Here is a 26,175-nt window from a genome sequence, read left to right on the forward strand (position 1 = left end):
AATGTTATCTACAAAATCTGACAACAAAAGGTTCAGCGGTCAGGACCTTAAAACATGGTTTTGACTAAATGGAATACAGCTCATGTCAGAATTGACTTTTCTTAGCAGGTTAGGAGAACTTTCGCAGCAGTTTGGAGAATTAGGTAATGGTTAGGAAAAGGGTTAGGGTTAGCTAAAATGCACAAAAAATATATACTTTAGACAGCAATTTGACATAAGCATCTAGCCGTGACTATAAAACATCTGGGCATATAAAAGGAGGAAACAAAGCAGGCTAATGTAAGCTTTTAACTACTCAGGAAGTCCATAATGACAGTACTGTGTATACTTTGGCCAAAAATCATTAATGTGTCCAATAAAATCTGCATAATGTGGATTTGGGATGATTTCCGGTTTTTGTTGAGACTTTTAATAAAACACATTCTTGTGGTAATATGCGTAGCAAACAAAAGCCAAACAAGTTAGATTGTGCAGTTGGAGTTTGCCAAACACATTCAGTTATTTTACAGTGACTCGGATGAAACAGAAAACACTACTCAAAAACAGAGGAGGTATAACCTGTGATGAAGTTTCTCAACTGTAAATGACAAACTGGGGTACAAGTCAACGTGTAAACTTATGGGTATGACCGCAATGAAGTCAATATGAACAGCCTCTTTTCACACAACAATACACAAGATTATTAGGTGTTTTTCCAAATAGAAAGGGAAGGTCAAGGCTCTGTTGGAATACACTGAATGCACACTGTTCCCTCTTCCTTCTGAATGCACACCGTAAGTAAGCATTTCACTGTTAGTCTACACCTGTTGTTTACGAAGCGTATGATGAATAACATTTTAGTTGATATTAATAGAACACCAGTCATATACAGTAGTAGATGCCAAAGGGAAAGGGATAGGATTTAAAAGCTTCTGTCGGTCTGTCACGTCAGTACCAATCTCCCCTAGTCCTCTTTAGTTTCACTCTCCGTCCCACTCTCCCAATACTAGGATATTTCTGGAAGTGGAGTGTTGTAACAATACCAGTATTGCGATACTAGGATACCCGATTTTCCATGTATTCTTCCCATCTTCACAATCACTGAAAGCCAGATACAGTCGAATAGAGGAAAACAAGGATTCAACTACAAAGTCACTCAAGATGGCCCCGACAGAGATGGTCGCCTCGCTTCGAGTCCTTAGGAAACTATGCAGTATTTAGTTTTTGTATTATTTCTAACATTGTTACCCCAGGAAGGCAGTCATCAATGACCTCTTATTACATACATCCGGGAATAACTATTGGATATAAAAGCGACGTCAACTTACCAACATTACGACCAGGAATACGACTTTCCCAAAGCGGATCCTCTGTTTGGACCACCACCCAGGACAATGGATCTAATCCAAAAAGCCGATCCAAAACAACGGCGCCGCAGAAGGGACAGACGGAGCGGCCTCCTGGTCAGGCTCCGTAGACGGGCACATCGCCCACAGCTCCCGAGTATACTACTCGCCAATGTCCAGTCTCTTAACAACAAGATAGATGAAATTCGAGCAAGGGTTGCCTTCCAGAGAGACATCAGAGATCGTAACATTCTCTGTTTCACGGAAACATCGCATCTTGCCGACAGAGATAAACACCTCTCTAGGAAGAGGAAGGGCGGGGGTGTATGCTTCACGATTTACAACTCATGGTGTAATCATAACAACATACAGGAACTCAAGTCCTTCTGCTCACCCGACCTAGAATTCCTTACAATCAAATGCCGGACACATTACCTCCCAAGAGAATTCTCGTCAGTTATCGTCACAACTGTGTACATTCCTCCTCAAGCAGACAACAAGACGGCCCTCAAGGAACTTCACTGTTTACTCTATGTAAACCATATATCCTGAGTAGGGTTGCACATTTTGGGGAATATTCAGAAGTGGAAACTTTGTGGGAATTAACGGAAATATATGCAAATTAATATTAATATCATATAAATGTCGATTATTTTTTGCATTGGATATATTTACCATATCATATGGAGACAGAAACATAAACCTTTTACCTTATCATAAGTAGACATAATTGCAAATGATTAAATTCTTCCAAAATAAATTCGTAAACAATTTAGTTTCGAATTGAACTTGAATTAAATGAGTTGACTCTTCACATGTGAAGAGTCCACTGAACAACAAAAGGGAATATTGAATGATCCCCAATGATCCATCGCATCTCCCAAAAATGTTTTCAACATACAACTGAAAAATGATACTCTAGAAACTAAAGCTTTGGTTGTCTTCATCTCAGGCTTCCATGTCTTCTCCCTGGACCTCCTCAATGTCCACCTCTTGAACATCAGACTGAGGCCTCATTTTCACTGTCACTTTCCAACCTTGATGAGGATGGCTCGTTGTCAGGCTCAAAAAGCCTCAAATCTGCCCGGATGGCCACCACTTTTTCAACCTGGTCAGCCTGTATTGGTCAGCCTGTTGCGTGCTTTGGTGTGTGTGTGTGGGTGTTCCCAAACAAGGACGAGCTGCGCTCTGAGGCGGCTGATGTTGGTGGGATTTGGATGATGGAGGCAATAGAGGAAAGAGCCTCAGAACCACAAAGTCCCCTCCACCAGGTGGTTGATGAGATATGTTGACAAGACTGCCATATTGCATCTCCATCCAAAAGCCCTTGCTTGGAAGTGTACTTCATCAGACTGCCAAGAACCTTGCCCTCATCCAGGCCAAGGTAGCGAGACATGGTAGTGATGACTCCATAGGCTTTGTTGATCTCTGCACCAGACAGGATGCTCTTGCCAGCATACTTGGGGTCCAACATGTACGCTGCTGCGTGTAAGGGCACCAGGCAGAAGTCTTCACGCTTTTTGATGTATTTCAGAACTGCAGTTTCCTCTGCTTGGAGCAACAGTGAAGTGGGCAGGGCAGTACACATTTCTTCTCTTACATCTGCAAGCATCAGAACATCAGACAGGATGGCACTGTCTCCCTCAATCCGTGCAATGGCTACTGCTATAGGTTTCTGGCGTTTCAGGCTGCTTACCACCCTCTCCCAAAATACATCATCCAGGAGGATCCTCTTGATGGGGCTGTCCATATCGGCAGACTATGATATGGCCATTTCTTGGAGAGACTCCTTCCACTCTAGGAGACTGTCAAACATGATGACAACACCACCCCAACGGGTGTTGCTGGGCAGCTTCAATGTGGTACTGTTATTCTTCTCACTTTCCTTGGCGGCATTGTCGCAAAACTGAATTTGCGAACCACCGCATTTAGCCATGGAAAGAGGTCTGGGAAAATGGCTGAATAGAAACAGTGTAGTTATTCCCTCTGCAAGGAAATCAAACAAGTGAAATGCTGGTACAGGGACAAAGTGGAGTTGCAATTCAACGGCTCAGACACAAGAAACATTTGGCAGGGTCTACAGGAAATCACAGACTAGAAAAAGAAAACCAGCCACGATACGGACACCGACGTCAAGCTTCCAGACAAACTAAACACCTTCTTTGCCCGCTTTGAGGATAATATAGTGCCACCATCACGGCCCGCTAACAAGGACTGCGCCCCCAACCCCCCTCCTTCTCCGTGGCTGACGTGAGTAAAACATTTAAACGTGTTAACCCTCGCAAGGCTGCTGGCCCAGACGGCATTCCAAACCGCGTCCTCAGAGCATGCGCAGACCAGCTGGCTGGTGTGTTTACAGACATATTCAATCAATCCTTATCCCAGTCTGTTGTCCCCACATGCTTCAAGAGGGCCACCATTGTTCCTGTACCCAAGAAGGCAAAGATAACTGAACTAAATGACCACTGCCCTGTAGCACTCACTTCTGTCATCATGAAGTGCTTTGAGAGACAATTCAAGGATCATATCACCTCCATCTTACCGGCCACACTAGACCCACTTCAGTTTGCATACCGCCCCAACAGGTCCACAGACGATGCAATCGCCATCACACTGCCCTATCCCATCTGGACAAGAGGAATACCTATGTAAGAATGCTGTTCATTGACTACAGCACAGCATTCAACACCATAGTTCCCTCCAAGCTCATCATCAAGCCCGAGGCCCTGGGTCTCAACCCTGCCCTGTGCAATTGGGTCCTTGACTTTCTGACGTATGGTAAAAGGTAGGAAACAACATCTCCACTTCACTGACCCTCAACATTGGGGCCCCACAAGGGGGCGTGCTCAGCCCCTCCCTGTACTCCCTCTTCACTCACAACTGCGTGGCCATGCACTCCTCCAACTCAATCATCAAGTTTGCAGACGACACAACAGTAGTGGGCTTGATTACCAACAATGACTAGACAGCCTACAGGGAGGAGGCGAGGGCACTCGGAGTGTGGTGTCAGGAAAACAACCTCTCACTCAATGTCAACAAAACAAAGGAGATGATCGTGGACTTAAGGAAACAGCAGAGGGAGCACCCCCCTATCCACCCTATCCACAAGTTCCTGGGCGTACACATCACAGACAAACTGAAATGGTCCACCCACACAAGACAGTTTGGTGAAGAAGGATCAACAGCGCCTCTTCAACCTCAGGAGGCTGAAGAAGTTTGGCTTGTCACCCAAAACACTCAAACTTTTACAGATGCACAATTGAGAGCATCCTGTTGGGCTGTATCACAGCCTGGTACAGCAACTGCACCGCCCTCAACCGCAAGGCTCTCCAGAGGGTGTTGCGGTCTGCACAACGCATTACCGGGGGCACACTACCTGCCCTCCATGACACCTACAGCACCCAATGTCACTGGAAGGTCAAAAAGATCATCAAGGACAACAACCACCATGCCACTGCCTGTTCACACCGCTACCATCCAGAAGGCGAGGTCAGTACAGGTGCATCAAAGCTGGGACCGAGAGACTGAAAAACAGCTTCTATCTCAAGGCCATCAGACTGCTAAACAGCAATCACCAACTCAAGAGGCTGCTGCCTACATTGAGACCCAATCACTGGCCACTTTAATAAATGGATCACTAGTCACTTTAAACAATGCCACTTTAATAATGTTTACATATCTTACATTACTCATATCATATGTATATACTGTATTTTATACCATCTATTGCACCTTGCCTATGCCGCTTGGCCATCGCTCATCCATATATTTATATGCACATGTTCTCATTCACCCCTTTAGATGTGTGTATTAGGTAGTTGTTGGGGAATTGATTGATTACTTGTTAGATATTACTGCACTGTCGGAACTAGAAGTACAAGCATTTTGCGACACTCGCATTAACATCTACGCTCGCATTAAAATTTGATTTGATCTTTCACCATTCCAGTTAGGCCTATTTAAGTGCTATATCAGTGCTTTACCAATGGTGTATTCTGTGCATTCAGATCACTTTTACTCCAAGGAAGGTAGGTTGAGGGAGTGATGTATTTTCACTGTATCAAGAATAGGACCCAAAATACCCATTGACAAACAGACAGAGATGCATAGTCCTACCATGCTTCCCTCTGGAGATGTCTACGTACTGGCAGAGCCTGGGGTGGGTAATGGTCTTGAGCAGCTGGAAGCGGCCCAGGATCTTGATGGAGTTGGGGGTGAGGGGGAGGCCGTTGCTCCCGCACACATCGTGGGGGAGAGCCGAGGCAAAGAAGGTGAAGGCCCCTAGCTGGGCGTCTCTCAGTGGCCTCATGACTGCTCACTGCTCCAGTGTCCACTTCAGACTCACAGTTGACAGCTCCACCAACCGACACACCCTATGGAAAACACAGAGACATTAGAGGCAGGGAAACAAATTAACAGTTTGGTTCATGTTTACAAACACTCATTTTAATTTGAAACTATATCTAAACACAACAGGTGCAATGTAGCTAAAATACAAGTTATATCACAGCTTTTAAACGCAGAAATAATTTCAGATATAACACAAAAGAATGGTGACCACACACTTTCATATCCACTTCATTTACTTTGTCACCTTGTACAAGCATTACCTAATAGTGTTTTTAGGGAGGCATATAACCGGTTTGTAAACAGTAAAAGTGGATACAGGCAGCTAACTAAATCGAAAGCTAGCGACAGTGCTGCAGTTAGCTTGTACAATAAGGGATGCAGTATGCAAAACTTTGAATTAATAAAACTGAAACGACTTTTGAATGAACACTTACGTTTAGTGAACGTCTGTCCTCATATCCCCAAAATTCTAACCGTATATTTTATTTGTATTTTATTTTGCCGAATCTTCTCTTTCACGGGATGCTGTGAGCAGCTGAGAGATAACGTGACCGATTACGTCAATTTTCAGCGACGAAGCTCAGCTGTCAAAATGATTTGTAAACATTGCAACCTTGCTTACCAATAAACCGGTGTTAGTAGCTTTTGGTTAAATGTATCTATTGCTTAGTGTTTATATTGACAAACCAAAGGATATAACAGGTATATTACTTTATCTGCATGTCTTTATTTTCTATGCCTGATCAAATCTCATAAACAATGTTTCTACAAAAATAACCAAACATTCGTAGTACGATTCTTGCTATGTTTTTATTTTGTATTAGCTCGAAATGTAATTTACTAATTGCTTCTGAATGTCAAATAATGTATACATTTACTGGTTACGCAGGCACAAGCAAGTTATCCCCAAAAATCCTCATGGTATAAACTGTGCAACTGCGGCGCATTTATCAAATGTCTAATCATATGGATAGAGATTGCATGCCAGCAGGCCCGAGCTAGCCAGATGGTATGCAGACCAGTGACATTGCGCATGGGGCTACGTGGGTCTTTTCTCGAACAGCTGTGGGTATTTGAAACGTGTCAATCACAGGCAGGCGGTCACAGTTTCATGTAAGTTGAATGCATGTTTATTTCTAATCCTTAGTATATTTTTCAAATCAGCCAGTTATTCTGAATTCTTGGTATTTTAGAGTTAGAACGATGCAACTCCTATTGCTAAACTGAGCTAGCTAACGTCAATACTGTTATTTCACCACAGATACAACTATATAACTAACGTTACCCGGCATGTGCACACCTATATGTATAATTTCTAGGAACTTTACTTACCAGACATAAAGTGAAATGTGTCCCTTGCTATGAAATACATGTCAGAATATTTTTTATTTCAAAATCACACCAAATTCTTGTGAAGTTAGAGAGCGGGCTGCCATTAGACCACGCACTTCATGCGAGACTTCTTACACAGCAGGAAGATGTTGCGGTTTGGGCAAAAGTTGGACTCAAATGTACATTTGATAGCGAGGGACACATTTCACTTTAAGTCTGGTAAGTAGAGTTCCTAGAGATTATACATGTGTTTTTGTTGACAGGAAAGCCGGCTATAGTTGGATATTCCCCTGTAGTGTTCCTTACGTCCACCAACATCAGTTAGGGACCGTCTACATAGTGACAAATCGAATTTTTAAAATGTCAATAGCTCTTTGACCATTACTCCTAAAACTTTAAAACTGGTTCTAGCTGACCCGATGGCGCAAAGACCTATTGCACACACTTTTTTTTGTCGATTTACATCTCGCACTATTTAAAATGTATATATTTTAATTTTTGAAATTCAACAGCGCCTTGGTCATGTGACCCACACCTCAAACAAGGTTCATAATATACACTCAGTGGGCCTACACATTGCACACCCTTTTTGACCAAGGAGCTATTGAAATTCAAATGTAAAAAAAGTTGGTACTTTGTTTACGCTCCGTAATTTATTCAACTAGGAATATGGAATGCTGCTCACATTTCAACATGTTTGTTAGCTTTGGAAAGCAAATTAATGTCCAAATTGTGAAAATAAGACCAGTGCAATGTTATGCGGAATTTTTCCAACAACATGACACTTGTTTGGAGTCTGTGGCTCAAGTGATTTTAAAGCTATTGAGGTTTGAAAGTGTGAATATCCATCCTGAAACTGTCTTTACTTCGGTGGATTATTTTTCCATCGCCACCCACCAATAATATGCACAGCTCAGGAAGTCCAACCAAGGATGCATTTGTAAATTCACAGAATAACTGATGAATTTACGAACACGCAACACCCGTTGAATATGACCGGTGTCAGTAAACGCCTACAAAAAAAAGTAATTAAATTGTTGCCGGCATCACAGTTACAGTAACCAACGCTCTAACTAACATGAAAACAGCCTAAATATCTCTGCTAGGGCGAGTAAAAGGGTCAGAGTGATTGTTCTCTAATTTGTGTCTGGAAGTAACTAGCAAGTTAGCCAGATAGCTTGGGTGCTTGACTGCCGTTGTGAGGTCAGAACGCTCAGATCAACCCTACTCCTCGGCCCGAGCGTCCGTCCAGTGTGCGATCTGAACGCTCCGAATGCCTACATAGACTGTTCTCTCTGAAACCACACGGAAAGCGGTACCGATGCACCAAGTCTGGGACCAACATGACCCAGAACAGCTTCTACCCCCAAGCCATAAAACTTCTAAATAGTTAGTCCGGGTAGCTATTGGTTAACTATTTAACTATCTGCATTGACCCTTTTTGATTCATCACATATGCTGCTGTTACTGTTTATTATCTATCTTGTTGCCTAGGCACTTTATCCCTACCTATATGTACAATCTACATCAACTACCTCGTACCCCTGCACATGTCTCGGGTACTGGTACCCTGTGTATATAGCCAAGTTATCATTTCTCACTGTATATTTATTCCCTGTCTTATTATTTCTCTTTTTTCTCTCTCTACATTGTTGGGAAGGGCCTGTAAGTAAGCATTTCACTGTTTGTCTACACCTGTTGTTTACAAAGCATGTGACAAATACAATTTGATATTAATAGGACACCAGTCATATAGTAGATGCCAAAGGGAAGGGGATATGATTTGACAGCTGCTATCTGTCTGTCACGTGAGTACCAATCTCCCCTAGTCTTCTTTGGTTTCACTCTCCATCCCACCCTCCCAATACTAGGATATTACTGGCATTGATACTATTACTGGTAGTGACACTAAGATACCTGATTCTCCATGGCAACAAGGAAAACACAAAGCAGACTTACTCTGTGGTCCTTTAATAAAAAAACGACTGTGTGTCAAATATGGTGTGCTACAGGCTGGAGAAGAAACATGTAATTCTGGGGGACAACATCAAGCTGCTTGTTTCCAACATTAAGACCGAATTTCCTGTGAAAAACAATCCGCTTCATCTTCTGTTTCTTTGCCATGATACCGCTGAGTATCGCGACACTGGTGTCCTAACAACCGTGGAGTGTTCAATGTTTCAGTTGCAGAGTAGAAGTGGTTTTGGAGCCAGTTCTAGACTTGTATAGACTTTAAGTTGGAAGTGATGATTGTTATGTTTTATCCTCTCAACCAATGTGCCCACGCGCAGCTCACCTCGGACTGCTAAAACTGTAACTTAAAGTGGGTACCACCTCCGTGTTCACAGTAAACGCACGCCGGAAGCAGCACAGAATTTTCACAACGTTCAAGTTTGCGCTCAGCAGGCTTGAAATTTGCTCAGTGCCGAAAAAACAATGAGATGGAACATTGCTCTCAATGCAGTTCTAGTTCCAACGGGCTAACTTGTGAATTGAATGACATCCAGAGCTAGTTATGATCAACTCCTCTGTTAAGCTATCTGCTCTGCAGTGTTGTCCAATGTCCACGGTAGGGATACTGACCCCTGGGGGACTCCTTGTTTCTGCTTGGAGGCCTGGCCTGGGGTGCTGTCAGAGGTGTCTCGGCCAAGCCCCACCGCCCCAGCCCCGGGGCTCATTTTCAGGAGTTCTGCAAATGAAAACAGCCCTATAGTGGCTCTCGTAAATTCTTCCACCGCAGAGCCCAGTTAAATCGATTCCGAGCCTTCGAGCAAACAAACTTCTTTGATCCCCTATATTATCAACTCCAGCTCTTTTTGTGTTTCTAATTTCCTCATCCCTGACTTTTTTTTGTTTTGTTTTCATCTCTCTCCAGCTGTTGTTTTCCAGCGCCACCCTGTACTAGGCCTATGTGTTGGACGTTTTCTTCTCCTCCGTTTTCGCCTGAGCCCTTGTAAAAATCCCCCTCTCTTTTCCTTTCCTTTGTCAATGGGAGAGGATTGCCAAAGCCTGTACATGTCCAAGGCACATTACACATTACAAGAAAAGCCCTAACTGTCGGCCAGCTGCATTTTGGTTGAGTGGCACGAGGCTGTCGTTTGATCCCTTTTGAACTTTATAAGTATCCCTAAAACCAAACACGCATCGCCGAAGATGTCTATAATGTGATTTGCCCATTTGTGCCTGTAAAGGAAAAAAACGGAGAAAACAATTAAAATACTTTTTTTTTTTAAAAACAGTTTATTTCATTTATTGTCATATGGTTTAGCTTTTTTGCTGTGTAATTCAATAATTTGGTTTGACCTAGTTGACCTGGAGCTTGTCGACAATTTTTTTGATTTCCAGACTCTGCACTGAGAAGAAACAGCTCCCTCCTTCCAAATTGCCAGAGAGAGAGAGCTAATGATAGAGGGAGGGGAAAAGAAGGGATAAGCTCATTTATTGACTTATTTTTATGACTATCAACATTTTCTCCCCTGGTTATCTTTCAGCTTTTCACCCCCTACAGACATGTACATTGATTGAAGTACAATCACCTAACCAAACCTACATGTACATATTACCTCAATAAATCACCCCATCTACCACGTTTCCCAGTGCATTGACTCGGTACCGGTAATCCGTGTATGTATGTATGTATGTGTGTGTGTATAATATATATCTCTATTCTTGTTATTTTATTATGTTATTGTGTTACTACTTTTTATCCATTTGTTAATTTTCCTGCATTGTTGGGAAAGGGCTCGTTAGTAAGCATTTCACAATAAAGTCTACACTTGTATTCGGCGCATGTGACAAGTAAAATGAGATTTGATTATCTCTGCATTGCTTGTGGAAGGAAGCCAGCCTCTTGAATATGATGTCCCACATGCTCTATTATTATGAGCTAACATGCCTGTGTGCTGTAGCAGCAACCTGGGATTCTCTTGTGGTTGTCTTGTCTTGGGGATGCTTCCAACTTCCCAGGTTCCCTGATGACATGAGCCTATATATTACATCCCTCATTTTTTAAATGTCTGTGCTGTACTGTAGCACAGAAATATAATTCTTAGAACATACTTTTCCATTTAACTGATGTGTGGATTGCCACAATTCTATTTCTCATTCTCTATTTCTCATTGTGTCTTGTGTTGGGGTTGCTTTCCCAAATTCCAGAATGTCTCTGTTTCAAGTGTGTCTTGTATTGTAAATACCTGTGGTTCTTTCTCACTGGTAGGTTCTGTTTTCTGGTTCCAGGTTCCTAGTAACACGCTCCCTACCCCTGGTCAAGATGTCGGGTCACACTCCCTCCGTGATGAGGCTGGAACAGCGGGCAGCCGAGGCCGACCACATCATAGACTACCTCAAACAGCAGGTCCAGCTGCTCAAGGAGAAAGCCAGTAAGAGACACCAAAAACCGTGCACACACACACACACAAGCAAACATAGAGATGCATGCGCACACTCAATCTCAAGCAGAGTATGGGGTCAAATGTATTCCTCGTTGAAATTCCTTCTAAAAAGATAAATCACTTTTTGAGTTTGACCTCTACTCTACATGAGTGCACATTCTCAGGGTGAAGTAGCCTAGCCGGAGAAACGGTTTAAAGCCAAAGTTGGGGAGGGAAAGAGGCTGTAGGATGAAACGAAATGATACATGTTTGACCCTATAAAAGTCTGACAGGAGCATTCTGTCTGAACAGAGGTGCAGGCCACCGTCAGAGAAGAGAAGAAACTGATGGTGGAGAACACCAAGCTGAAGAGGGACATCGAGCAACTGAAGCAAACACTGCTGGAGAAGGAGAAGAGCAGAGGAGGTACGTAGTTGGTTGGTGACAGTGTTCCATCCTCTGTCACATCCTGTTTAACTTCTGCTAAGACCTCCTCTGAGATTAAATACTGATGCTGTTCAGACTGCGATTGAGAATAACTTCATTTTTCCTGAGGGGGAACTTGATTCTTCAAAGAACAGACTCCATTCCTTTGGTACGGCCTTGATGTTATCAACCACATAGCTATAGCTAGCTGTAGGGTAAAGTTCTCACACTTGAGTGGTTGACGGTGTCTGAGGCAACTCATTAGCGACACATTGTTTGTTTAGCTGTATTAGTAACAGTCCTAGATCTTAATAAAATGCCTTCTCGTCTCAGTGTAATATTACAACCAGATCTTTTTTTTAACTATCAAAGTTCAAACAAATAATTGAACTCAAGTGCCCAAGTATGTCCGTCATTAGTGCCATGATGGGGGGGGGGGGGGGTACTAGGCAACCCCCCCCCAACTGCCAAACTCAAACGGCATGCCGTCTGCGTGACTGGCGGCGTGCTACAACCCTGTTGTGATATCGCGCCTCTGTCATGCATTAATATACAAGGGCAAACAGTCTCTGTGATCATTAACACGTCAGTAATGGCTTCCAGAGAGGAGAACTAGGTGGTAAGAAACCAGAGGATTCGTACAAATAGGCAATGTAGCCCTCATCAAAAGGCTATCTCTACATGTTATTTTTGGAGCGCTCAGGAATGTGTGCGAAAAGGACTGCAGAATTATGTTTTAAGTTTTTCCACGTATCCAATTCCGCTGTTTATTTTTGGTGTTTGTTTCAATGGGACTTTGTGATGCTGTAAAATAAGCTAAATCACAGTTTTGTTATGGAGATGACTAACTGAAGTAAAGTAAAGACCTTCATGGGTACGGTCTGGGCATTTTGAGCAACAGAGAACGACATGGCAAGAGCAGGAGGAATGACAGCATTTTTAAAAGGTTAATCGCCATGTTGTTTTAAAGGTAAACCTTTGAAGTTTCGAACCTCAGCTCTCAACATAGAATTAAAACGTGGATAAAGTATGACTTTACGTCCAAACTTCAACCTGAAATGATGGGTTCCCCACCCAAAAACAATCCGGAGATTGATTGAGGAGATTTAAAACTATATTTCCTTGGTTTCCGTGTTGCCATGGACACTGCCATTTTCCATTCCCAAACAAGCTTTAGGATGCTGGTCTTTCCTCACATTGGGTCTATAAATAAGGTTTTCTCTATCATTAAGCAAAATGATGTTGCTGAACCTAATTAGGCAAAGTACAGCTCGATGAAGAACCTTCATATCCAACGATCCCTCGCCGTCATTCTCAATTCAAAGTACCATCTGTCAGGGTCGATGGCTTCATTATACCCCTTTCATACTATCGTACCCACCCAAACCGTACTGCCCTGCTTCGGATATTTTATTTTCGCATTGTTCTTTCCTGAACGATTCCAGCAACTATGGTGGATGCATAGCCAGGCCAGCTCAGTATGGCTTGGCTCAGTATTGTGAAAAAGGATATTAATAATGCCTCTGGGTTCAAACGCAAAATAGCCAACCTGAAGATCTATTGTCTATTGGAACTTGCTACAGTATCATACAGCCTATCTGAATGGTAATGCAGATGAGCGTTCAACTCCAGTTCTGCTGGTTTTTATCCATCCCTTATAATCAGCCTCTGATCTCCAGTTACAAACCACTTCCCTGGATTCTAACCAGTAGCATCCCATTAAAACCAGCAGTACTGCTGTAACTGGAGTTGAATATCCTCACTCATGGCTCAGTGGGTTAGTTAGAGCATAGTGCCGGCAACACCAGGGTTCTGGGTTCAATTCCCGCATGGGCCAGATGTACTTAAGTTTGTATTGCGAAATCTGTAATGCTTCAGCTTTACAGACTGAATAGAGCCCTAAGTCTCTTTTGGATAAAAGTGTTAAATTAATCTTCTCTCTGTTTTTTCCTTCTGCAGTGAGGGAGGTGGCCATGCCAACAGCAGGAGACTCGAGTGCCCAGTGTGCCTCCAAGTCCACACCTCCTCAGCCCTCATCCCCAGCAAGGTCCTCCACCTCTCTTGTTGTCACTGCCAGCCCCCCTCCCAAAAACAGCGAGGGCAAGAAGAATAAACCAGAGAAAAAGGGTAAAGCAAAGCAAGAAGTGACTTGTTGTTGAAATTGCAGGAAATTGCAGGGCCCTTCCACATCTGTGATTTCACACACTCATAATTGTCAAACCCCTCAACGTTCCACCACACTAAAGTGAAATATGTCATTTGGTTTTTCAATTTGTCAGCAAAAATTGAAGTAGGCCTAAAAGCCTCTTCAATGACAATTTGAGTTGAAGTGCTCCGTGATTTAGCTTTGGGATGGGTTTTTTTTGTCTGCACTTCTCTGACATTTCTTTCCATTTGGAACACAAGCCCTTGTCTTAGATCCAGCGTTTCCATCAATGCTTGGCTGGATGCAGCGATCTGTCTGTACTTTAATGGCCATTTGTGATTTCCCAGGCAGGTATTCTCCATCTGAATTTCTAATATCTGGCGATAATGGACGAAAGGCGCGAGGGGAATCTGCAAATAGAGGGGATCCGTTTCATACTTTGGCCTAACGTTTACATTTTCAATGTTACAGACGGACCTTTTCCCAAAACAAATGAACTTTCTCCGTAACCTTTCTGTGGTTTATCCTGAAGTAGATTTTTAACCTTGACGATTTTAATAAAATTAAAAAAAATGATTGACTTGTTTCGGTGATGAGAGAATAGTCTTAGCAGAAGTGTCAACGCTGTAATGAGAGACAGGCAGAGTTCCGGTTTGTATGTTTATATTGTGTCGACGCCATTCATCTTGAGGCTTTGCACATCCACCCCAGGGCTAAACCAGAGATGCTCTAATGCAGTGTAATATAACATGCTGTTAATTTCCTCGGTGTCAAATTAGATCTAAAAACGTGTTTCCAGCTAAATGATTGAAATGCAGCGGTGTTGGGTTTTATTCTTTTGAACTTTTTTTGGTTTATTATTAAAATTATATTCTATATACAATAAATCAGTCGAAGCCTCGTTCCACTCAGACGTCAAACCCATCTGGGCTAATTAACTGTCACGGCAACAAATTAGGAATGATCTTCCCCAGATTATTTACAAGGTTATAATTCAGAGAAGAAGAAGAGAATGCTTTGCGATGTAGACTGAACCGGTTTGTATCTGGCTTTTCTGACTGCCAGATGTCAATGGAAAACAGAGCAGTAAATACCTGATGCTGTTTGCTTTTTATCGCCGCTGTTGCAGATTGCTTTGTTTTAGTACGTGTGGATATCCTCATTTCTACACAAAGGCTTTGATGTGACTGTGTTCGCAACTCACCTAAACAATCATCGCCTGGCAATCAAATAAATCATCCGGCCCATGGTGGGGGTGCTCTGCTGCTCAGGGGCCAGGGCGGATGACGTCGCACATCAATACGCTGTTTTCGTAACAGTGCAGAAGTTGACAGGGGCGTTAAGTAGGCAGCACAGAGGTTAGAGAAGCGGACCAGTAGGTTGCTGGTTCGAGCAATAGGGGAGTTGAGCTCCCAACTGGAAGGTTCTCACCATCTAGAAAAGAAATCAAGGAGACGAGACTAGGAGACGAGACCACTTCATACTATCCACCCCATATCATTGGAAGGGTCTGGCACGCTACAACACCCTAGTATCCGTGCAAAGCTTGTCGGGGCCTATGCTTCAACAGTGGTATTGGTATTTGCTTTAAGTCTCCTCAGAATTCTGGTGGAAAAGTAAAATGTACTATTATTTAACGCCTGCGGTGATCACAGTCAAGAATGGCACGCTGGGGCTTCAGAGTCGCCGTGCAGATTTGTTTTCACTTTGGGGTAAATTGGATCGGAACAGTCGAGATGGCTGAACCACTCAGCATAGTTTCCACACAGACTAGGTTCAAATGGATCCTAATGAGTCCCCAGGGAACACTACCATAGCAGTGGGCTTAACATAATCTCAAAAAAGTCTTGCATTAGATGCCTGGAAAAAATATCTTCTCTGGTGGACCTTTAATGTAATAAAGGCAGGGAGTCAGTATGGCATCCCTTAACCCAGTCCAGTATACTATACCTGCTGTGGCAGAGCCTGTATTGTAGCTTATATAATATATACCATTTGAACAGACACCTTTATCCAAGCGACTTAGTCATGCTTGCATACATTTTACGTATGGTTGGTCCTGGGAATCAGACCCACTATCCTGGCGTTGCAAGCACCATGCTCTACCAACTGATCTACAGAGGACCACAGTCACGCAGCTACAGAGTACCACAGTCACGCAGCTACAGAGTACCACAGTCACGCAGCTGCAGAGGACCACAGCTACAGAGGACCACAGCTTTGTCGAGCTACTTTATATGCCAATCAGTCATACAAACTCACTCTTTTCCAAAGTGACTTAACTTCAAGTTCATATCGGGTGTGGGGGTGTGTGTGTGTGGTGGTTTAACCCTTTCCTCTCTGTGTGTCCTGTCACAGAGAAGGGAGAGAAGAAGCCTGCAACCCCCCAGGAGGAGGCTAAGGTGGACGTGTCACGTCTGGACATGAGGGTGGGACGCATCGTCACGGCCGAGAAGCACCCGGACGCCGACTCACTCTATGTGGAGCAGGTGGACGTGGGAGAGGCAGCCCCCAGGACGGTGGTCAGCGGGCTGGTCAAGCACATACCCATAGATCAGGTACTGGAATGCACAGCCTAGTACCAACACAGCCTAGTACCAACACAGTCTAACACCGGCTACTGCCCAACCAAATGTCAGGTCCACTCTGAAAAATCAGATCAGCTCTGAATAAGATCCGATGGGAAAAGATCTGATGTGATTGGTCAAAGGACACATTTGTGGGAAAAAAGTTCAGCATTGGGCTACCTGTCTAAACGCAGCCAAAGAGCCTCATAATGTCAAGTATTCACGCACGGCCTGGGTTGCTGCCGGACCAACTCGTCGGGTTGCTGCCGGACCAACTCGTCGGGTTGCTGCCGGACCAACTCGTCGGGTTGCTGCCGGACAAATGCCCCTTTGGAATGTTTTGTGTGTCTGGAACCCAGTCTGCCCACCGACCAATACAGAGTAAGACTGTTACTGTACTTAACAGGTACTGGGAGCTTAACGGTCATTCAGGAAGACTTGGAAGGCTGACCTACTAGACTACAAAGCTCTCTACATGCTTTTGGTAGTCAAATAACATTGGTTTTAAAGATTGCTGTTTTAACACTACTGTGTGTTTCTTTTGCCTTATTTTCACTATAATAAATTCAGCTGTTTTTATTGGACACACGGGTGCTATAACTCTGGCTAGCCAGGGCCCTGTTCTGGTTTTAATAGCCCATGTAAAGTGACTACTCCAATGTAGTCTGTGTCAGGGTTCACGTGACGCTTTCTAATGTCTACGACGTAGGTTTCTGCACACACAGACTTGGTTTTCAGTTAGTCATTGCCCCGGAATTTACGATTTGTCTGCGAGACGCAAAAGTAATTTGTTTGCAGTCTTATTCACCTAGCAGAAGTCCTCCGTTTCTCTTTACAATCAAACCTCTTTTCTCGGTTTGCCTCTTTTGATTCATCTCCAAAACATAGGGAGTCTTTGTACATCCTGCTTTACATAGACAATGTATAATCCTTATAAATGAAAGCACATGCACGTTGGACTCTTTGTACCCAAACACTGTCGGAGTCATATATCTATGGTTCTATGAGAAGATTAATTGGGAATGACATTTTTTATTACATTTTTATATAAATGTATTGAAAGACTTGTAGTTACGTAGATATCTGCTAAATTACTAAGCTAGGGCCGACATTTGTTTGACAATCATTTTTATTGCATTTTAATGTACATTCTGTAGTTGAAGTGTTTCTTCACCACTGAAATAACCTTTTTCACTGAGACATTTGTCATAAGCCTGAGTCAATTACACAGAGACTCCAAGACAGTCCAAGCACATGTCCCTGTAATGACCGGATTTCATTTTGGTCATTTAAAGAGAGAATGCCTTCTTCCTTCCACACCGGGGCTTGACGAGCGGCCTTCTTCCTTCCACACCGGGGCTTGACGAGCGGCCTTCTTCCTTCCACGCCGGGGCTTGACGAGCGGCCTTCTTCCTTCCACGCCGGGGCTTGACGAGCGGCCTTCTTCCTTCCACGCCGGGGCTAGACGAGCGGCCTTCTTCCTTCCACGCCGGGGCTTGACGAGCGGCCTTCTTCCTTCCACGCCGGGGCTTGACGAGCGGCCTTCTTCCTTCCACGCCGGGGCTAGACGAGCGGCCTTCTTCCTTCCACGCCGGGGCTAGACGAGCGGCCTTCTTCCTTCCACGCCGGGGCTAGACGAGCGGCCTTCTTCCTTCCACGCCGGGGCTAGACGAGCGGCCTTCTTCCTTCCACGCCGGGGCTAGACGAGCGGCCTTCTTCCTTCCACGCCGGGGCTAGACGAGCGGCCTTCTTCCTTCCACGCCGGGGCTAGACGAGCGGCATTTGGACAAGTAGAACCCACAGTTAACAGAATCCTTACTTTTCTTTTCTCGTCAAGTCATTCATTGTGCGAGAGTCGACGTGACGACAGACCATGCATACAAGACATTGAGCCTTCCCTGTTTCAAGGAACATACTGGAGTTTGAAGAATGACATGAGGAGTAAAAAGCTAAACACTTTCACTGGCAGCAATGTAGAGGGCCCACTGGCAGCATGTTGATTTGAGTGCCCTGGCATGTTTGTCCGTACGTTGGCCGGAATAAGGAAACTCTGGAAACCCAAATCCTAGTGTGTTTGGATTGTGTTCAGTTTTAACCTTTGACAAGTGATTTCAGGCCTCATTGCCATTACATGAAATTGAATGTCAACCCCTCAATTGAGGAAATCACATAATCACAGGGTGAGAGTAGAGCTGTGACATACACACACAAAACTTGACTTCTGTAGTCCGCACATCCGACCGATTTACAAAACTGACGTCACACACCTAACACACACACACACACTCTTTCCCCGCTAAGCAAATGGCGCTTGAGGAAGAAAAGCTGCCGCAAGAAGGCTGTCAAAACAATGTGTCACACTGAAGGGAATGTATGCAGATGTATGTCAACATTTACTTTTTAAAAGGATGTTTCCAAAATGAAGACCTCATTTATTTTCCTAGCTGTGACATGCACCATGACTTTGTACACTGTATTCTCTCCATCCTCTTCTCTTTTGATGGAAATGGCTTCTGGCCTTCTCAGAGTTTGGGTAAGCCTCTGAGGTCACTCCACAGACATGAAAGAATAATGTTGTTTTCTCTCGCTCTTCTTGGTTTCTGAAATAAGGCACACCATACACACAAACCATATGCCACCGGAGGCAGTCATTATACATGACAAGATTGGACATGGGGGAATTGTGTGAATAGGATTCTGAAAACCACAGTACTGCAAAGAGATCGAGAGTGGAGACCACACCAATTGGTGTTTTCTCTTCTCAATCAATCAAGTCATAAAGTAGGCCATTCATTCTGAAGACAGCACTGTAAGATGCCCTGTGTGGTTTGTACAGAATCAAAGCAGCGCTCCCTAATCTCTCTTTGCTAGTAAAATATGTATTCTTTATTTCAATACTTTTTCCTCTTGTCCGTCAGAAGAATGTTAAATATATGTATTTAATATCTCTGTATCTCAGTATAGTTGTAAACCTTTTCCCTTTCTCTTATTCCCCCCAGATGCAGAATCGCATGGCGGTGCTGCTGTGCAACCTGAAGCCAGCTAAGATGAGAGGCGTGGTGTCCCAGGCCATGGTGATGTGTGCCAGCTCCCCAGACAAGGTGGAGATTCTAGACCCTCCCAGCGGTGCCGTGCCCGGGGACAGAGTCATCTTCCAGGGCTTCCCAGGTACTGTAATACCCCTGACCATCTTGGCCCGTATCCACAAAGTCTCAGAGTAGGAGTGCTGATCTAGGATCAGTTTGCCTTTTAGATCATAATGAAGAAGATTGTATGGACAGGTCCTAGATCAGCACTCCTTTTCTGAGAGGCTTTGTGAATATGGGCCCTGACCTCTAGGGTCTACTTCATCAGCCTGGTTAAACTAGACTGAATGCTGCGCTCAATGGGGAGCACAGTGTTCAGTCTGGTTTAGCCAGGCTACTTTATCATACCCTCTACAGCTCAACCTGCTTTTGACTAAGCTAATAAGCTGTAACCAGGAAGTGACTGTCCCCACAGCCTTGTAGTTTTTCAACTTTTGAAGTTTTCTTTTATGATCTTCAATGTGCAAAAACATAACGTGATGGTCTTCAAGCACAAAAACTTCCTACAGGGCATCTGGTAGAAGTACAGTCATCCTCAAAACCATATTTTATATCTATCTTAAATGACTGCGTTTTCATGGATTTGATGATAGAATCGCAACGGCCATTCAAAAAAGCATGGGAAACGGAAGCAAAGTGGAAGTAGCCGTCACTTTCAAAGGGTATCCTAACCTCGATAACACTTCACATATATCTTTATAAAGGGGGGTTGTCAAAGGTTTATAAAAATATAAACGCAACATGTAAAGTGATGGTCCCGTGTTTCAAGAGCTGAAATAAAAGATCCCAGAATGTTCCATATGTACAAAAAGCTTATTTCTCTCCAATTTTGTGCTCAAATTTGTTTACATCCCTGTTAGTGAGGACTTCTCCTTTGCCAAGATAATCCATCCACCTGACAGGTGTGGCATATCAAGAAGCTGATTAAACAGCATGATCATTACACAGGTGCACCTTAGGCTGGGGACAATAAAAGGCAACTCTAAAATGTCAGTTTTGTCACACAACACAATGCCACAGATGTCTCAAGTTTTGAGGGAGCTAGCAATTGGCATTCTGAGTGCATGAATGTCCACCATAGCTGTTGCCAGAGCGTTTAATGTTCATTTCTCTACCATAAGCCGCCTCCAATGTCATTTTAGAGAATTTGGCAGTATGTCCAACCAGTCTCACAACCGCAGACCACGTGTAACCACACCATCCCAGGACCTCAAAATCTGGCTTCTTCACCTGCAGGATCGTCTGAGGCCAGCCACCCTGACCGCTGATGAACTGAGGGGGTTTTCTGTCTGTAATAAAGCCGTTTTTATGGGGGAAAATGTATTCTGATTGGCTGGGTCTGGGCCTGGCTCCCAAGTGGGTGGGCCTATGCCCTCCCAGACCCTCCCATGGCTGTGAAATCCATAAATTAGGGCCTAATGAATTTATTTTATTTGATTGATGTCCTTATGAACTCTAACTCAGTAAAATAGTTGAAATTGTTGCATGGTGAGTTTTTATATTTTTGTTCAGTATAAGTAGTTTGTAGACCAATTATTGGTTAGTTCATCTAGTTGGTTCAAATCCAGGCCATGTCACGTGGGTAACTGAATTACATGTGGTAAAGTATTTGAAGGCTTTCCACTGGTTGAAATAAAAGTAGCATACAATGAGTGTGGTATGATGGTGGAACACCACATTAGATTTGGTTGGCCTTATTGCCTTTACATTTGTACATTAAATGACATGTGAAGAACCAACTGTCCTCTTGCCATCTTGCCAAGGGTAACAAAGGCTTTTTTTTCTTCATATCTTTGAAGAGAGGAATCACAAAGCCTTCTCAAGACCCCACAGAGTTTTCCTATTGCAGCGTTTACTCCTCTGTTCTCTTTAGTGATTGGAGCTAAATGGACTGTGACTATTAACTGAATAGACAAACGAATCAACTCCCTCTGACTAAAGTGTAAGTCAGGTCCTCTTTTCCCACAATCCCACAATTAAATGTAAAGTATTTTGTCTTTTTTTGTTATGTCGGACCCCAGTAAGACTAGCTTCCGCCATTGGTGTCGGCTAATTTGTGCGGTTGTTGGTAGGGAACAATAGCTGAACTGGGAGTTTCCCTGAGATAGAGAGGGAGAATGGGGACGAGGGAGTGTCCATCACACAGACACCCTTTCATCTTCTCTCTCCTCTTCTCCTTTCTATTCTCCTCTCCCCTCTTCTTTCTTTTCTCCTTCTCTCTCCTTTCTCTTCTCCTTCCCTCTTCTTTCTCTTCTCCTTCTCTCTCCTTTCTCTTCTCCTTCACCCTCCTCTCATAGCGGCCCTCCCTCAAGCTGTTTGTTTAACGAGGGATCCCCCTCGGCCAAAAATACTTGTTTTACGACTACGCACGTCAATTAGAGCCACATTCAGGTTGGCCGCACAGAGAAGGACCACAGGATGGAGGAGAGGAGAGGGGATGGAGGGAGGAGATGGGCAGGGGTGCTAAGGCGGTCTCATCGGTTTCTAGCTGTTCTGTACACACGTCTGGGTCGTTAAAAAAACATAGCCGCGGCGGTGATGGAAAACGCTTTTCCAACAGGATGTGTTGACATTGAGGGATAATGGCCTATTATTCCCTCATTTTGACATTCCTTCTCTCTTATTTTGATGTCAGCTTTGGTCCCCCAGGATTCCAGATTTTTCTCCAGATTTTAGGGAGTTGTACTGTTGCAAAATTTGAGATTTTCCTATGAACTTTGGGAAACCTTCCAGAATTGTGCACCCCTATTTTATAGTGACATTTCTGTGCTAGCTAGTAGCACTAAGTCAGTCCAGCATTGGTCTTGGTGTGGATAGATCACAGTAATTGCTCACACATTCACCAGCCCTAATGAGCATCCAGGTTCTTGTTCTAACTGTAGAGGGTGTCAAAGCTGGGAAAATTCGACAAAAAAATCCCTTCGCACGTCTTCCAGTCTGTTTGTGATGATGAGTAGGAAAAGATCACACCCCAACAGAAGCACGTTATGAATCCAATGTGGAGTGCCAGTTATGAATCCATACAGATGCCAAGTAATATCCAAACTGCCAATAACACAATGCTGAGGTAATGAAGAACTCCATTAGTTGCCGACAAATATGGATGTTGTATACGTTTTGAATTAGCGCTAAAGGAGTAAAAGCTTCTGTAAAACTTCTGGTTCAGCTTTTTTTACGTTTCAAAATCGACACTACGCCAAGGAAGTACTCCAGCAGCACAAACCAATGGTCTATCACAAGGCTACAGAAAGCTAGCAAGGCAGATATAGTGTTGCCATTGGAGTTGTCATCTACTGTGGTTGCCCCTAGAGGCGTCATGTCATCGAAACGAAGGAGGCACGTTCCCCCTCCAATTTTATTCAAAAAGATACAAGCGATGCACAATGAGATATTCAATATGGCCCCCTCAAAAAATCTAGTGCATAACACCACTGCATTGCTCCATACAAGGTGTGCATGTCATCATAACTATCGGAGCTGTCATCTAGTTTCTCTCTCCTATGTTTCCAGGTGAGCCAGACAAGGAGCTGAACCCCAAGAAGAAGGTGTGGGAGGCGGTGCAGCCGGACCTGAAGACAGACGGCCAGTGTGTGGCCAACTACAAGGGAGCCCCCTTCGAGATCGCCGGCAAGGGAGTATGCAAAGCTCAGACCATGAGCAACAGCGGCATCAAATAAAGGAAGACGAATGCAGAGGACGGAGCCGTAGAACTAGAATGGTGGAGAAAAGTGGGATTGGGAAAAGTGTGAATGACCGCTCCAGTCATTTTATTTCTATAGGTGGAACTAGCGACGTTCCTCGTTCAGCCTGTGGAACTGCTACTCATCCATGGTGCTAAAGGTGATGATGTCGACGGAGGAAAATGAAATGTTTTGAAGATGTTCAATTAAAAAGGTTATCAGTTGGTCTTAAACTCATTGCAGTTGATTTCTTGTTTGGTTCTTCTTTGTAAAGCCTGACGTCCGTCGTACAAGACTATACAAGTGTGTTTACATCCTAGAAATCCTTTATAATGCTCTCTAGCATTCTGAACTCATCCTGCAAGTCACTTTTGTGATTTATTAGTTTGATTAGTGCTTTGATTTCTCTGGTTCGTTATGAGCTGAAGGGGAGAAATGGGGATGTCATTCTGCAAAGCCAACGAACAGACGGATCAATTTCACAGATGCTACGCAGCAGGCCTTTTGGATAGTGGGCAATTCCTTGGTAACAGAATGATGCTGAGATGCTAAGTTTGGTAACAGAATGACTGTTTGTGCTGTCACAAAGTGGAAATGCCCATGTACTCAGTCCTTTTACCACCATTCCTGTTCTCACAGTCATTATCCCGCTCATTAAGGTTCAGTCATTAGCCCGCTCTTCAAGGCTGTTGCTCAGCCCAGTTTTTCAGGATCAAAGTATCCTGTGTTTAATTCTGTTCCTCCCGTCAGATTTGTTCCCTCTGGGCTTTTGGATCAAACCAATCTGAACTAATCTCTTTCAGTGGTACCCCTTCATATGCTACAGCTAAGGTCATGTCCCATGATATGACATGCACTTGTATTGCCTCGGTGTATTTGAAGGAATCTAACGGTTAACAGAATCACATGTTACCCATTATAAACACAGCCCTGGATCATTTTTATATAGATGACATCTTCTGAAAAGAAGGCTCCTGGTACCAGTGTCATTTGCCTGGTATTACCATCCAGCCATACCCAGAACATTTACATTGTTTCCCTCAGGAAAGACCGTCTCCTACCGTTACAACACACACGCATTCCACGACAGCAAAGAAAATCATTTGATTTCTTACTGACCAACACCTGAATCAAGGATCTCTTAGTATAATCTCAGGCAATCAGAACAACAAGGACTGGATCAAAAGTTCTAGCTCTCTGACACACCAGAGTGCACTGGGTTCCTCAGCCAGGGACCATACCAGTCTGTCTGGGTCCTGGTTCTAGAATGGTCTGGGTCCTGGTTCTAGCAGGACTGATTCATATGTCCTCATTGCCGGTCTGTTCTCTTGCGTCGATAGTAATCAAGTCCATGTACACACAGCCTGAACATGTGTAGTTGGACTGAAGAAGCCGAGTGTAGCATAGCCTTGTGTTTAATGTCCCATTCATTCTGCCCTCCTTTGAGATCTAGCCCATCGGCAGCTTCAGTGTATTTCTGGGTTGTAATTGTTCATAGTCGACCACATTTGTAGTTTTCATTATTATATGATGCTCTGTTTAGTGTGTGGATGTCATTCGCATATCTGATGTGCTGCATATTGTGAAATAATATATTTTGGCTAGTAACCGGACTGAAACGGACTACATGGACTTGCCCGAATGAACATGACCCTCATTCTCCTGTAGGAATGGGCAATTAGACTTAGATGAGTGTCCCAAGACCACTGGGGTAATGTTGAGACATGGGACACATCTCATCAGTTGGTCATGAGTGAATGAGAAAGAGAATGTTTTTTTTGGAAAGGATTTGATATGCGTAATTAAAATGGTGGAAATCTGACAGTATCTCAGAAGTCAAAACCATCCTCCTACAATTTTGTTTCCAATAGCCTCAAAAACATTATCTCACGTCTCACCCACAACATTTCACTCAAAGCAACAGATCTGAAAGGACTTGATTGGTGGTGGGAAAAACCTGTTCATATATCAGTAGTGAAGAAGGGGAGAGCTTTCCAGAGTATTGGAGTGTTGCTGTTATAGGATTATTTCCTGAGTAATTATTTCATATTTATGGCAGTTATACTCATTGCTGATATGTTGGGAATTTGTGTTACACTAAATATCTGTCTTTACCTGGTAACTAATTATCCTTTGTCCTATTGGCAAATGCTTTAATTGTGTAGGGTTAAGCTTTATTGATACAGGAAGTGAGACAGTTCTAGTTCCGGTGGCTGATGGTGTTCAATGTGGTTTGACCATTAAAGCTGCTGAATAGTTATCCATCTCCGCCCAGTCCTGGCTCCTACAGAAAGTCATCCTGCACCTGTACTTGAACCCTCAACTTACTCGGTGATGGAGACAGTGAACCATTCCTATCTAATTCCTCCACTTACTGTATGTCTGACGGCTATGATGACAGCTATGATGATGGCTATGAGGGTGGCTTTGATGACGGCTATTATGACGGCTTTGATGACGGTTATGATGGCGGCTATGATGACGGCATTGATGACGGTTATGATGATGGCTATGAGGACGGCTATGATGACAACTATGATGGGAAAGGGGATACCTAGTCAGTGGCACAACTGAATGCATTCAACCGAACTGTGTCATACGGATTTAACCCAACCCTTCTGAATCAGAGGGGGGCTGCCTTAATCGACATCCACATCATCCGTGCCCGAGGAGCAGTTGTTGTTGTTGGGGGTTTACTGCCATGCTCAAGGGCAGAACGTTACATTTTTCCACTTTGCCGGCACAGGGATTCTAACTAGCGACCCTTCGGTTACTGGCCTAACACTCTTAACCGCTAGGCTACCTGACAGCTATGACTGGAAAACTTCAGTTCGCTTTTTAAACATGTCAGTACCTAGCATGTCCATGATAGCACAAGTTACTCAACCAATGG

At 43.8% G+C, this 26,175-nt stretch overlaps 2 protein-coding genes across 3 annotated transcripts in view; one reads left to right on the top strand and one right to left on the bottom strand.

Moving 5' to 3' along the window:
• Positions 1–6,378, bottom strand: part of LOC106610333 (TBC domain-containing protein kinase-like protein) — a 66,214-nt gene extending 59,836 nt beyond the window's left edge. The window contains exons 1-2 of the mRNA XM_045716467.2: positions 6,110–6,378; positions 5,442–5,698 (exon numbers count right to left, since the gene is read on the bottom strand). Coding sequence (XP_045572423.2) covers positions 5,442–5,634 — 193 coding nt within the window. The 5' untranslated portion in view covers positions 5,635–5,698; positions 6,110–6,378. The remainder of the gene's footprint in view (positions 1–5,441; positions 5,699–6,109) is intronic.
• Positions 6,260–23,515, top strand: LOC100194708 (aminoacyl tRNA synthase complex-interacting multifunctional protein 1). 2 transcript variants are annotated; one of them, XM_045716469.2, is made up of 7 exons: positions 6,260–6,377; positions 11,244–11,386; positions 11,690–11,803; positions 13,763–13,930; positions 16,308–16,507; positions 19,516–19,684; positions 23,113–23,515. In XM_045716469.2, the coding sequence occupies exons 2-7, from the start codon at positions 11,278–11,280 to the stop codon at positions 23,277–23,279; spliced, it is 927 nt and encodes a 308-aa protein (XP_045572425.2). In that variant the 5' UTR covers positions 6,260–6,377; positions 11,244–11,277; the 3' UTR covers positions 23,280–23,515. The 2 variants fall into 2 exon arrangements, with proteins under 2 accessions (XP_045572425.2, XP_045572424.2); XM_045716468.2 differs by lacking the exon at positions 6,260–6,377 and adding an exon at positions 6,655–6,788.
• Positions 23,516–26,175: the final 2,660 nt, after the last annotated feature.

This window comes from Salmo salar, chromosome 04, assembly GCF_965601325.2.
Source record: "Salmo salar chromosome 04, fSalSal1, whole genome shotgun sequence".
Classification (NCBI taxonomy): domain Eukaryota; kingdom Metazoa; phylum Chordata; class Actinopteri; order Salmoniformes; family Salmonidae; genus Salmo; species Salmo salar.

What these genes read in the sequence shown, in the direction of transcription:
- LOC100194708 (XM_045716468.2), top strand. Translation starts at nt 6,682, where the DNA reads ATGGTATGCAGACCAGTGACATTGCGCATGGGGCTACGTGGGTCTTTT. An exon ending in GAATAAACCAGAGAAAAAGG is followed by an intron (nt 13,931 to 16,307) that starts GTAAAGCAAAGC and finishes GTCCTGTCACAG; the next exon opens with AGAAGGGAGAGAAGAAGCCT. An exon ending in CATCTTCCAGGGCTTCCCAG is followed by an intron (nt 19,685 to 23,112) that starts GTACTGTAATAC and finishes CTATGTTTCCAG; the next exon opens with GTGAGCCAGACAAGGAGCTG.